At 41.4% G+C, this 15,057-nt stretch overlaps 1 protein-coding gene across 1 annotated transcript in view; it reads left to right on the top strand.

Moving 5' to 3' along the window:
* The window catches only part of LOC140453953 (dynein axonemal heavy chain 8-like), a 1,210,036-nt gene that overhangs the window by 209,354 nt on the left and 985,625 nt on the right, over positions 1-15,057 (top strand). The window contains exons 15-16 of the mRNA XM_072548830.1: positions 1,249-1,325; positions 12,003-12,102. Coding sequence (XP_072404931.1) covers positions 1,249-1,325; positions 12,003-12,102 — 177 coding nt within the window. The remainder of the gene's footprint in view (positions 1-1,248; positions 1,326-12,002; positions 12,103-15,057) is intronic.

The following is a 15,057-nucleotide window of genomic DNA, read 5'->3' on the forward strand; positions in this document are numbered from 1 at the left end:
ATGTACTTAATTTTATACTCACCAGACTATCCATTGCAGATGTCTCTATCCATGATTGTATTGATCAGGTGACTGCCTCAAAACCCTTGAGGGTGCGACAAAAATCGAGTCCTTAATTATTTGACAAAATCCCATCCAAACATGAGGAAACCATCCCTTATGTAGTCTCATGCTACCACCATGCTCAATGGAATAGATTAAAGAGGCCATAACTGACCTCAAAGAAATACCGTGGGCCATGAGTAACAAAAGAATTATACACAAGTGCAATGTGTGACCACAGGGCCTGATATATCATTCAATCTACCATCACCAATCAGAGGAATGAACTGTAGTTCAAATAGGAGTACAGGAGTGTATGCCAGGAGCAGAATTTAATATATTTAAAAATGAGGTGCCAACCTGAAGAAGCCAAACACTAAATGCAAGTTAATCAGCAAGTTATAGAAGGAGCTAATATATTCTACAATCAATGCAGCAGAACAGAACTCTGGATACCTGTCATATCCAATGATGATCAGTGATGGGCAATTAAATAACTCACCAGGAAATGACGTTTGTCCCATGGCGGAAATGCCTATCATGAGGGGGCATAATTTTAAGGTAATTTGAGGAAGGTTTAGGGGAGATGTCAGAGGTAGGTTCTTTACTCAGAGAGTGGTGGTTGCATGAAATGCACTGCCAGCAATGGTAATAGAGTCAGATACATTTGGGATATTTAAGTGACTCTTGGATAGGCATATGGAAGTTAGTACAATGAGGGGTATGTAGGTTAGAGAAGGATAAAAGGCCAGCAAAACATTAAGTGCCAAAAGGCTTGTACTGTGTTGCACCATTTTATGTTCTAATTGAGTGGCTTGTAATAGCCATTTCAGGGGCAGTCAATAATCAACCACATTGCTGTGGGTGTGGAGTCACATGTTAACAGACCAGGTAAGGGCATCACATTTCCTTCTCTGAAGGGCATTTGTGAATCAGATATTTTCCCCCGACATTCAGCAGTAGTTTCATGGTCATCTTTGGATTTCTAATTCCAGATATTTATTGAATTCAAATTCCACTGTCTGATACGGCAGGTTTTAAACCCAGGCCCTCAGGACATAGCTGAGTTTCCAAATTGATTATCTGGTGATAATACCACAAAGCCATTGCTTCCCATAAATTTCACACCTCTCACTTTTTTTGTCAAAAATGTTTAGGGAATAATCTTGGAAATCATTATAACTCAATCTTGATTATATATTTCAGAATTTGCTTGATGACTTCATGAGTAGCTGTTTTGCTAAAATCATTTCTTCACGGCATGCTTTACAACTTCTGCAGAGGTAAGTTGTCAGGCTAATGTGCAAAAATGCTCAAACATTTAAGTTCTGGAAATGATTAGCTTTATATTTTCAAATGAACTGCTTGAATTAAGGATGAAAAGAGTCATCGTATTTTTAGTTATTTTTTTCATGAAGAAAGTACCTTTTATGTCCCTCGTTCCATTTTTGTCTCTGATTCGGGGTATTATTTCAGTTTGAAAAGTCAGAATGTAAAGCTAACTCCATCTTTTTGGATTTTATAACTGGAGACATAAGGCTATGTTTGCTTCAATAGTTGGAATACGATATGGAGCTTTGGGTACTTGTCGTAAAGGTTTTTTGAGGTTTTTCTTTCTTTCATGGGTTGGGGATGTCACTGGCTGGGCCAGCATATATTGCCCATCCTAAAGGCTCAAAGGGCAATTAAGAGTCAACCACATTGCTATGGTTCTGGGGTCACATGTAGACCATATCAGGTAAGGATGTCAGTTTCCTTCCATCAAGGACATTAGTAAACCAGATGGATTTTTCCCAATAATCTACAGTGGATTCTTAATTAGATTCTTAATTCCATATTTTGGTCGATTTCAAATTGCATTATCTGCCATATCAGGATTTGAACCCGGATCCCCAGAACATCACTTGGGTCTCTGGATAAACAGACCATGAAAATAGTACTAGACCATCACCTCCCCCATTTTTTTTTAGGTTTTTGGATTAGAAGTTTTTTTATGTTGACTATCTTAGCCTCCCCCTTTGCTGATAATATGAAATTCATCTTCCTGTACAACATCAATAGACCTAATTGAACCATGGAAATTATGTAGCAGGAAGGGGGCTATTCCACCCAAAAACACCCAGATGCCCTTTCTAATCCAATCTTCCTGCTTGCAGCCCATTGCCCTGCAGTTTACAGCACCTGCAGATCCAAGTGATTTTTGAAAGAGTTTAGGGTCTCCACCTCCACCGCCAACTCAGACAGCAAATTCCAGAATCTTACCGCCTTCTGCATTAAAAAAAAGGTTTTTCTTCACATCCTCTATAATCCTTCTGCCACTTAGCTTGAATCGATGACCACTGGTTTTTTAACTGACTGGCAAGGGAAACAGGTACCCCTTTCCCTATATCTCTACTCCTCACAATTTTGTATACCTCAATCATGTTGCCCCTCAATCATGTTGCATCTGAGCCTTCTCTGTTCCAAGGAAAACAACCCATCCTCTCCAATCTCTTCTTGTAGCAACATTCTAGGAAGTCTTCTCTGCATTTCTCCAGTGCAATTCTTCCTTCCTGTAATGTGGTAACCTGGACTGCACACAATACTCCAGGTATGGCCTCACCAGAATTTTGTACAATTTCATCATTATATCCGTACTTCTGTATTGTATACCTCTGACACTGAAGGAGAACATTCCATATGCCTACTTCACAACATCATCTACCTGTACTGCTACCTTAAGAGACCTGTGCATGTGCACATGAAGATCTCTCTCTTCATCTACTCCTCTCAGTATATTCCTGTTTATTGTGAATTCCCATTTGCTGTTTTACCTCCTTAAAAGCATCTCCTTAAATTTATCAGAGCTGAGCTCCAGCTGCCATTTTTCTGTCCAGTCCAAGAACCCATCTGTATCATTTTAGAGCCTACAGATAGCATCTACATGATCCACTACATGACAATTTTTTGTATTGTCTGCAAATTTCCCAATTGTGCCCCCATATTCAAGTCCAAATTCCTAACTTATAAAATGAATAACTGGGGTAGCAACATTGAACCCTGCAGAACACCACTTGAAACAGCTTTCCATTCTCAAGGGCAGCCTTCAACCATTACTCTTTGTTTCCTGTTATTATGCCAACTTCAGTTGAATTTAATACATTACCCTGTATCCATAGCCTTTTACTTTTTCGACCAGTCTGCCATGTGGGACCTTGTCAACTGCCTTATTAAACTAAATCCATGTAGTCAACATCCATTATGCAACCCTCATTGATCCTCCTTGTCACTTCCTCGAAGAATTCAATCACATTTGCATGGCATAGCTTTCCCTTTACAAAGCCATGCTGACTGTTTCTGGCTATTTCATTCCTTTCTAAGTGAGTTTATCTGTTTCTCAAGATTGATTCTGACATCACCTTCAGGACATCTCGGCAGGAGTCCTCAGGGTAGTGTCTATGATTCAACCATCCTTAGCTGTAATAATGACTTTTCCACCATCATGAGGTTGAATGTGGGGGTGTTTGCTGATTATTGCATAATGTTCAGAACCATCTATGAATTCTATATAAGCCCTATGGATTGCACCTGAACAAAGCTGGGACTGAGATCCTTGCAGCTTGATTTGCTCAAATTATTGGGAAGACTTTTAATTTATCAAGGTTGGGGTGTAGAATCCAAAGGAGAATCGTGGAGAAGAAATCCAAACTTGACAAAATAATCAGAAATGCATTTGTCTGTAGAATAGACAATCACAAGTTTGTGGGTGACATCAGAGGGAGGAAGAAAAGAATGAAGTTTGAATCCGCGATGTGTACGAATGCACAGTGATTTGGGATTTACAGGCTCAGATTGCGATGTGGAATCTAGCTCAGGGAAGGGCAAGACTCGATGTTAAATTTTCTTGGATATAACATATTTGGAAAAGAAATGAATAACTAGGAGATGGAGTAGATAATTCAGCCCTTCGAGCCTGGGCTGCCATTTGATGCCATCATGGCAGATCTCATCTTGCCCTGAATTTCACTTTCATGCCTGCTCTTCATAACCCCTCATTCTGGATTAGTGGTGCTGGAAGAGCACAGCAGTTCAGACAGCATCCAAGGAGCTTCGAAATCGACGTTTCGGGCAAAAGCCCTTCATCAGGAATAAAGGCAGTGAGCCTGAAGCGTGGAGAGATAAGCTAGAGGAGGGTGGGGGGTGGGGAGAAAGTAGCATAGAGTACAATGGGTGAGTGGGGGAGGGGATGAGGTGATAGGTCAAGGAGGAGAGGGTGGAGTGGATAGGTGGAAAAGAAGATAGACAGGTAGGACAAGTCCGGACAAGTCATGGGGACAGTTACTGAGCTGGAAGTTTAGAACTAGGGTGAGGTGGGGGAAGGGGAAATGAGGAAACTGTTGAAGTCCACATTGATGCCTTAGGGTTGAAGTGTTCCGAGGCGGAAGATGAGGCGTTCTTCCTCCAGGCGTCTGGTGGTGAGTGAGCGGCGATGAAGGAGGCCCAGGACCTCAATGTCCTCAGCAGAGTGGGAGGGGGAGTTGAAATGTTGGGCCACGGGGCGGTGTGGTTGATTGGTGCGGGTGTCCCGGAGATGTTTCCTAAAGCGCTCTGCTAGGAGACGCCCAGTCTCCCCAGTGTAGAGGAGACCGCATCGGGCACAACGGATACAATAAATGATATTAGTGGATGTGCAAGTAAAACTTTGATGGATGTGGAAGGTTCCTTTAGGGCCTTGGATAAAGGTGAGGGAGGAGGTGTGGGCACAGGTTTTCCCTCAGAATCCCCTCAAACAACTTGCCCACCACTGATGTCAGGCTCACTGGTCTATATATCCCGGATTTTCCTTATCCCCTTTCTTAATGGCACCAATTTAGCCAACCTCCAATCTTCTTGCACCTCACCCATGGCTAGCAATGGTACAAATATCTCAGCAAGGAGCCCTACAATCACTTCCTTAGCTTCCCACTTATTCTAGGGTGCACTCGATCAGATACATTTTAAGGCATCCAGCACTCCTCCTCTGTAATATTGATACTTTTCTAGAATTGCTGTTTATTTCCTCAAGTCCTGTGGCTCCTGTATCTTTCTCCATAGTAAACACCAATGCAAAATATTTATTTGGTATCTCACCCAAGTCCTGCGGTTCCACAGATAGGTGTCCTTGCTGATCTTTAAGGGGTGAAAATGTGTTGCTGGAAAAGTGCAGCAAGTCAGGCAGCATCCAAGGAGCAGGAGAATCGACATTGCCCTATTCTGTCCCTATTACTCTTTTATCCTTAATGTATTTGTAGAATCCCTTTGGATTCTCCTTAACCTTATTTGCCCTGCTGATTTCCCTCTTAAGTATACGCCTACTGCCCTAAGTCTAGATTAGAGTGGTGCAGGAAAAACACAGCATGTCAGGCAGCAGCTGAGGAGCAGGTGCTTTTCCAGCACCACTCTAATCTAGACTCTGATCTCCAGCATCTGCAGTCCTCACTTACGCCTACTGCCCTTATACTCTTCTAGGGATTCATTCGATCTCTGCTCTATATACCTGACATATGCTTCCTTCTTCATTACCAGAACCTCAATTTCTCTAGATTTCCAGCAGTCTCTGTGTCTACCAGTCTTGCCCTTCATCCTCTCAGGAACATAATATCTTGGGACTCTTGTTATCTCATTTTTGAAAGCTTTCCACTTTCCAGTTGTTCCTTTACCTGCAAATATCTGCCCCCAGACAATTTCTGAAATTTCTTACCTAATATGAAAGAAATTTTGAATTATTGTAACTGATGAATTCACTGTCTCTGCTGCCGCTTCCTTTAAGACTCTAAGATGTCAACTATTCAGCCCCAATAGTTTGCTCAGTAATTTTCCAGAGTGATGACGATTGTTCTAAGTTTCTCCCTGTTTATAAACTCTGCATTACCTAATACTATTGGGATGGGACTAGTGCCTTCTGCTCTGAAAACTGAAGCAAAATATTGGTTTTGTGACTATGCCATTTCTGTTCCCATTATTAACTCCCATCACATCCTCGAAGTGACAAACATCACTTTATTTATGTCCTTCCTTTTATACACTCACAGAAGGCTTTGCTGTCTGTTTTTATTTCTTTTGCTAGTTTTCTTTCATAATTTATCTTCATTCTATTTATAAATTATTTAGTAAACCTTTGTTGATCTTTAAAAATTTCCCAATCTTCCAAAATGCAACTTGCCTTTACAATATGGCATGCCTTAGTTTTTGTTTTTATGTTATCTTTAACTTTATTGCTTAGCCATGGTTGCTTTCTCTGCCCTTAGATTTTTTTCTTTCTTTCTGGAATATACTTTTGGTGGAAGCAATTGAACATCTCTTTAAACATCTGCTACTGCTCATCAACTGTCCTACCTTATACTCTTTCCAACCAACCCACTAGGTTCAGGTCTGTCCTCAAAGGTAATTTGTTTAAACAAAGGACCTTTGTTTAACTCCAGAATACCAGTGTGGGATTCCAGTTTCTCGCTCACCAACTGAATTTAAAATTCTAGCATGCTATGATCACTCCACCTCATTAAACAGTGGAGTGGAAGATCTTTTGCTCTCGGGTAATTAATTAATCACACCTCATTAAACAGTGCCAATTTCAGAATAGCCTGCGCATTGGTTTATTCCACAACATATTACTCCAAAAAACAGTTTCTCATACATTCAATGAACTCTCCCTCAAAGTTACCCTTGCCAATTTGATTAATCTAGTCCATCAGCTTATCAAAATCAACCAGTATTATTGCTGTAACTTTCCTCCAAGTCCCCAGTATTTCCTGGTTTACTGTGCCCTACTGTTGGGGGCCTGTAGATTACTCCCACTAGGGGCTTCTTTCCTTTGCTAGTTCTAATACCTATCCAGACTGATTATAGATTAGATTAGATTAGATTAGATTAGATTACTTACAGTGTGGAAACAGGCCCTTCGGCCCAACAAGTCCACACCGCCCCGCCGAAGCGTAACCCACGCATACCCCTACATCTACATCTAGATCTACCCCTTACCTAACACTACGGGCAATTTAGCATAGCCAATTCACCTGACCTGCACATTTTTGGACTGTGGGAGGAAACCGGAGCACCCGGAGGAAACCCACGCAGACACGGGGAGAACGTGCAAACTCCACACAGTCAGTCGCCTGAGGCAGGTATTGAACCCGGGTCTCCGGCGCTGTGAGGCAGCAGTGCTAACCACTGTGCCACCGTGCCGCCCATAATATGTCTTAATCTCCAGTTCTGATATAAATTCTCACTATAGCACTGATCTTGCTTTACTAACAACGCTTCATCACCATATTTTCCTTCCTGCTTACCCTTCCAGAATACTGAATACATTTGGATATTCAATTTCCAAACCTGGTCTCCCAGCAACCCATATTACAGTAGTCACCATCAAATCATGCCCCTTTGTTTCTTTTGGGCTGTTAACTCATTAATTTTATTCTAAATACTTCATGTATTACTAACCTGTATTCCGACTTCTCCTTTAACTAAGATTTTCTGTTTTTCCATGCAACTGTCACCTCTCGCCAAACCATCCACTATTTAGTTTAAATCTCAATCTCCAGCTCTAATTATGTGATTTGCCAGGAACTTGAAAGAGTTCAGAAAGGATTTACAAGGATGTTGCCAAGGTTGGAGGGCTTGAGCTATAGGAATAGCTGAATAGGTTGGGGTTATTTTCCCTGAAGAGTTGGAAGCGGAGGTGTGACCTTACTGAGGTTTATAAATTATGAAGGGCATGGATATGGTGAGTAGCCAAGGGTAGGAGAATGTAAAACCAGACAGTATAGGTTTAAGGTGAAAGATTTAAATGGGACTGAAGGGGCAATTTTTTCACACAGAGGATGGTGCGTGTAAGGAATGAGCTGCCAGAGGAAGTGGTGGAGGCTGGTACAATTATACCATTTAGGACGCATCTGGATGGGTATATGAATAGGAAGGGTTTAGAGGGATTTGGGACAAATGCTAGCAAGTGTGACAAGATTAAATTAAGATATCTGGTCGGCAGGGACGAGTTCAACCCAAGAATCTGTTTCTGTACTGTACTGCTCTATGACTCTGGTTCCAGCAGATTCAGGTGGAGTCACGGAACATCTCTCTCTTTTCTTAGTACTGTGCCAATGTCCCACAAGTTTGGTTCCATTTCTCCTACATCACTCTTTGAGCCATGTATTTCTTCTTCAATCATTTTGGCCCTGTGGCAATGAGCTTGTGGCTCATGTAGTAATCCAGAGATTACTGCCCTGATGGTTCTGCTTTTTAATTGAGCTGCTATCGTATTCCATATTTCCTTGTTCTATTTACATTGGTGATACTGATGTGAACCATGACAATTAGGTGTTACCCCTCCCACTCCAAGTTCCTCTGCAGGCCAAATGAGATATCCTGAATGAATTCAGAAACGAGGGAGGGAACAGAATGCTGTCAATTCTGGCTGCAGAAAACAGTGTCTGATCCCCTGACTATATTATCCTGGAGTATAACTACATTTCTTTTTTTCTCCCTCCTCTTGAATGGTTCCCTGTACCACGTTTCTATAGTCAATTTGCCCATTTTCCCTACTGTCCCTGCTGTCAGCCATACAGGGTCGAGGACTAGCGCTGAGGCTCCTGCAACATTACACCCTGGATCCCTGTGCCAATTGTCACACCCTCCTGTCCCTGACTACTAACCATATTCAAGATAGTTAACCTAAGAGTGTGACTACTTCCTAAACACAGTGTCCATGGAATTCCTTCTTTTCCTGATATCTCGTAGTTTTCAAAGCTCTGACTCTAGTTCATCACCCCAAGCAGGCAGTGATCACCTAGGCAAGTAGGCAGCACCCATCTCACTCCTGACTGCTGTATGAATGGTGGACAGACTTTGGAGAATCAGGAGGTCACTCAGTACAGTGTTTCTGACATCTGATTTACTTTTGTTGCCACAATATTTATAAGGCTAGTCTTTTGCAATTCCTGATCAGTGGCAACCCTTGGCTGTGAGGTTATGCAGGAGAAAGTGAGGACTGCAGATGCTGGAGATCAGAGCTGAAAATGTGTTGCTGGAAAAGCGCAGCAGGTCAGGCAGCATCCAAGGAGCAGGAGAATTGACGTTTCGGGCATGAGCCCTTCCTCAGGAAGGTTATGCACTTTGATTTAATTTGATTAGATTTTGTTTGATTTATTATGGTTACATGTACCTAAGTACAGTGATAAGCTTTATCTTGTGAGCAGTATAGACGGATCATAGCAACCAAGAACATACAGATCATAGGGTTCTTAGAGTGCAGCATATAGTGCATTCAGGTTATAATGCATAGGTTGTGTCCAAAGCAAGATCAACATTATTTGAAGTTAGAGAGTCCATTCATCCGTCTAATAACAGCAGGGAAGAAGCTGTTCTTAAACCCATTGGTGCATGTATTCAAGCTTCTGTATCTCCTGCCTAATTGAAGAGGTTGTCGGAGAACATTACCGGGTGGGAAGAGTCTTTGATTGTATTGATGCCTTTCCATGGCAATGATAAGTGTAAATAGAGTCCATGGATTGGAGGTTGGCTTCCGTGATGGTCTGGGTTGTGCTCACAACGTTCTGTAGTTTCTTATGGTCCTGGGCAGAGCAGTATTCTTTCTATGCTGCATCTGTAAAAGTTGATAAAGGTCTTCATGGACATGCAGAATTTTCTAAGCTGCCTGAGAAAGAAGAGGCATTGTTGTGCCTTCTTGACCATTGCGTCTACATAGGAAGTCCAGGACAGGTTGTCGGTTATCATCATTCCTGGGAACCTGGCCCTCTCAACCTCCATTCTTTCCTAAATGGGGAAAGGCTTTGGAAATCAGATGCACAAAGGGACTTGAGAGTCCTGGTGCAGGATTCTTTAAATGCAGGTTTAGTTAACATGTAGTTAGGAGGCAAATACAATGTTAGGATTCATTTCAAGTCAGCTATAATAAAAGAGCAGCCATGTACTGCTGAGCTGTATGAGGCTCTGGGCTGTATTTAAAATATTGTGAACAATTTTAAGCCCCAAATATACAGAAGGATGTGCTGGTGAGGGTCCAGAGGAGGTTTGCAAGAATGAACCTAAGGATGAAAGGCTTGTCCTATGGAGTTAAAAATCACACAACACCAGGTTATAGTCCGACATGTTTAATTGGAAGCACTAGCTTTCAGAGTGCTGCTTCTTCATCAGGTGGTTGTCATATGGATGGAATTTAGGAGAACGAGGGGTATCTGATTGAAACTTACAGGATACTGAGAGGCCTGGCTAGAATGGATGTAGAGATGTTTCCATTCGTAGAAGTGTCTCTGACCAAACGGCACAGTGTCAGTCATGATTGAATGGCAGAACAGACTGAATCAGCTGAATTGCCTCATTCTTCTCCTTTCTCTTATAGTTACATAAGTTTTTTATTTATAGTGGGAGTTTCAGTATGGGGGAACATCATTGAATGTGAAGGAGCAATAGTTAGATTCTGTCTTCTTGGAGCTGGTCACTGCCTGGCATATGTGTGACAAAGTTTTTACTTGCCATTTATCTGCCCAAACTGGATATTGTCTAGATTGTGTTGCATTTGGAAATGGACTGGTTCAGCATCTGAGGATTTGTGAATGATGCTGAACATTGTGCAATTTTCAATGAACATACCTCCTTCCGACCTTATGATGGAATGATAAGTTTATTGATAAAGCAGTTGAAGATGTTTGGGCTTTGGACACTACCCTGTGGATTTCTTGCAGAGATGTTCTGGAGCTGAGATGTCTGACCTCAAACAACCAAATCTATTTTCCTCAATGGCAATTAAGATTCCATGATAGAATACTCTCCACCTGCTTGGATGTTGCTACCCAACAATACACTGGAAACACTAAAACAACACCATCTAGGACAAACCAGTCCACTTAATCAGCATTCCAGTAATCATCTAATTATCATTCCCTTCACCAACTCTGGTGCCCCACAAGGGCTACAGTCTGTTTAACATGCAAGGTGCACTGCAACAACATGCTTTCTTTGGTAGTACTATATAAACAACTAAACCTTAACACCTGGAATGGGGAGGTCAATAAATTCGTAGGATAATCTCCGACTACATATGTCCATCTAAATCATGCCCCATCTTCACTAGGTACCACTTTGCTGTTCTTTCACTGTAGCGTCAAAAATTTGAAATTGCCTTCCTAACAGCACTGTGGACAGACACACAAAAAATGCACTGCAGATGTTGAATAACTCACTATTATCATCTCAAGAGAAATTTGGGTTCGTGAACAAACTTGCCAATGGTACTCAGACATCATTTAAGCCAATTGGTCATACTGAGACATACAATGAACATGTGAAGATAACTGAACATAAGGAAAAGTAATCTCAGAAAGTGGGCAATCTGAATTCTAGAGACTTTTTGTTTTTGGAACACATTATGTCTCAGGTACCTTGATGATCTAATTGTCTGAAGGTGAAATGTTTTTTGGATACTTTTTCCAACGGTTGTAGGAGACCAAAAATTGTCAGGTTTGCAAATAACTTGAACACTGTGTTTGTCTTTTGCTGTTTTGCTGATAAGACTATGTGAGGATCTTGAGATAAAAACAATGACTGCAGATGCTGGAAAGCAAATACTGGATTAGTGGTGCTGGAAGAGCACAGCAGTTCAGGCAGCATCCATGCTTCAGGCTCACTGCCTTTATTCCTGATGAAGGGCTTTTGCCCGAAACGTCGGTTTCACTGCTCGTTGGATGCTGCCTGAACTGCTGTGCTCTTCCAGCACCACTAATGTGTTCAAAAAATGATAAATATTATTGCAAATTTTAATGTGCATCGTTCTTCCCTGTGCTAGCATTGTGACTTTGATTTTAAATACTTATTTCTGGACTGTTATCTCAATATCAAACATTTTTGTCAATATATTATAAAATTGTAATATCTGATTTTCATGATTTCTGTTGGATTGCAGTTTATATGTGCTAAACCTGTGACCTTAGATTTCAGAAATTGAATATACGATCTCTTGAGTCAGAAATTGAAATTACAGTTGAACGTATTCTTCAACACTATTTTGGAGAGTTAATGGCTATACAAAAGGTAAGAATAATTACTTTAATAAGACTTTCTGATGTGCATAATTACATTTGTATTTCTTTATTAATGAAGTCATATGTGCAACTTGAAAATTCTAGTCACTCATGATTCAGCAGGAAATATAGACAAAATATAGACAAAAAAGCACAAAAATATTTATTTTTCAATGTAGTCATTACTGTAAGGAATTAGACAGTTTGACGATCGAGACCATATTAGCTCTCACAACTTCAAAACTATACTAGCTCTCACAAATTCAGTGAACACTGGATATCGATGGATATGCAGGATTGGGTAGAAATTAAAATATTGGCTTCTACCAAGTCCTGAGGGCTCAAAAGAGCAGAAGCCCTAAAAGAACATAGAATGTGCAAAGAGGAGCTTAAAGAGAAAATTAGGACATCAAAAAGATAATGCCATGTAAAATGATTGAAAATCCAAAGTTATTTTATAAGTTCAGATGATTTGGAGCTGAATTAAGCCATTCGGATCATTGAGTCTGCTCTGCCATTTGATCATGGCTGATATGCTCTTCACCCCCATTTTCCTGCCTTCTTCCCATATCCCCTCAACTGATTACCAATTAAAAATCTATCTACGTCCTCCTTAAACTTACTCTGTCCCAGCATCCACCACACTTTGGAGTAGCAAATTCCACAGGTTCGCAACCCTTTGGAAGAAGTAGTTTCTCCTCAACTCTGTCTTAAATTTGCTACCCCTTATGCAAAAACTATGACCTCCTGAGCTAGAATGCCCCACAAGAGGAAGCATCTGCTCATCGTCTATTTTATCCATACCTTTTAAAATCTTTGCATACCTCAATTTGATCTCCTCTCATTTTTCAAAATTGCAAAGAGTATTGCATAAACTGTTCAATCTCTTTTCATGCAAAAAACCCTTCATCTCTGGGATCAATCTAGTGAACTTCCTCTGAGCTGCCCCCAATGCCACTACATCTTTCCTCAAATAAGGGGACCAAAATTGTGTACAATACTCCAGGTGTGGTCTCACCAATACCTTGTTTAGTTGCAACAATACTTCCTTACCTTTATACTTTAATCCTTTCACTATAAAAGCCAACATTCCATTCCCTTTCTTTATTGTCTGCTGTACCTGCATGCTAGTTTCCTTTCCTGAAGAAGGTGTGAATCTGTCTGTGTCCTGTGTACATGGAAGTTTTTTTTTCGAGAGTTTAACTCACTGCCACATCTCTTCCTGGGATGTGCACCTTGAAGAAGTTCTGCTCTTCTCTCTGACAGAATTTTCATTCAAATCTTTTTTTCTTTTTGTTGTTCACCAACATTACCTTTGCTGTCACTCCTGGTGGAGAAAGTGAGGACTGCAGATGCTGGAGATCAGAGCTGAAAATGTGTTGCTGGAAAAGCGCAGCAGGTCAGGCAGCATCCAAGGAACAGGAGAATCGACATTTGGGGCATCAGCCCTTCTTCAGGAAGAAGGGCTGATGCCCGAAACATCGATTCTCCTGTTCTTTGGATGCTTTTCCAGTGTCACTCCTGGTGTTTGACTAGATATTTGCAAAAACTCACTTCCACTGCCATATAGCATTCCTCACTGACTGCCTCTGGCTCAGACTCACTCCACATGGATTCCAACTCAGGTTTCATCCTTCATGTTTTGAATCTATGCAGGAACACAGGTATCTGCATGATATTCAACATTCCTCAGAGAGCTGTTCTTGCTGCATCCTGAGATCGACATCTCAGTGCCATGCATCACCATATGCACACTCTCGACTTGTTTTGAAGAAAGAAAACTGGACTCAAAACATTAACTCTAATTTCTCTCCACATATGCTGCCAAACCTGCTGGGATTTTCCAGCAATTCCTGTTTTATTTCAGATTTCCAGCATCTACAGTTCCTTTAGTTTTTTTTTGTCTACATTTTGAGGAAAAATCTTTTCATACAGCAAGAATTAAGATATGGGTGGCACGGTGGCACAGTGGTTAGCACTGTTGCCTCACAGCGCCAGAGACCCGGGTTCAATTCCTGCCTTATGCGACTGACTGTGTGGTGTTTGCACGTTCTCCCCGTGTCTGCGTGGGTTTCCTCCGGGTGCTCCGGTTTCCTCCCACAGTCCAAAGATGTGCAGGTAAGGTGAATTGACCATGCTAAATTGCCCGTAGTGTTAGTTAAGGGGTAAATGTAGGGGTATGGGTGGGTTGCGCTTCGGCGGGTCGGTGTGGACTTGTTGGGCCGAAGGGCCTGTTTCCACACTGTAATGTAATCTAATCTAATCTGGAATGTACATGGAACGTTACAGCGCAGTACAGACCCTTCGGCCCTCGATATTGTGCTGACCTGTGAAATTAACCTGATGCCCATCTAACCTATACCATTCCATTATTATCCATATGTATGTCCAATGCCCATTTAAATGCCCTTAACATCGACAAGTCTACTACTGTTGCAGGCAGGCCATTCCATGTCCCTATTACTCTCTGAGTAAAGAAACTACCCCTAATATCTGTCCTAAATCTATCACTCCTCGTGTTAGCCTTCACCACCCGAGGAAAAAGGTTTTCACTGTCCACCCTATCTAACCCTCTGATTATCTTATATGTCTCGATTAAGTCACCTCTCAACCTTCTTCTCTCCAAAGATAACAGCCTCAGTTCCCTCAGCCTTTTTTTGTAAGTCCTTCCTTCCATACCAGGCAACATCCTAGTTAATTTCCTCTGAAACCTTTCCAAAGCTTCCACATCCTTCCTCTAATGCGTTGACTAGAACTGGCCTTACCAGTGTCTTGTACTTACTGAGATTGTGTTGGAAGCATGTTCAAAATACTCAGAAAATGATTGCACTGTTATTTGAAAAGAAAGCATATGCAGGGTTATGAGAGAAGATGGGAGATTGGCACTAAGTGCATTATTCATCTGGGAGATAATTCAGACACAATGAGCAGTGTCCTTCTGCTGTGCAACAACGATTGTGATTCT

Source organism: Chiloscyllium punctatum, chromosome 3, assembly GCF_047496795.1.
Source record: "Chiloscyllium punctatum isolate Juve2018m chromosome 3, sChiPun1.3, whole genome shotgun sequence".
Classification (NCBI taxonomy): domain Eukaryota; kingdom Metazoa; phylum Chordata; class Chondrichthyes; order Orectolobiformes; family Hemiscylliidae; genus Chiloscyllium; species Chiloscyllium punctatum.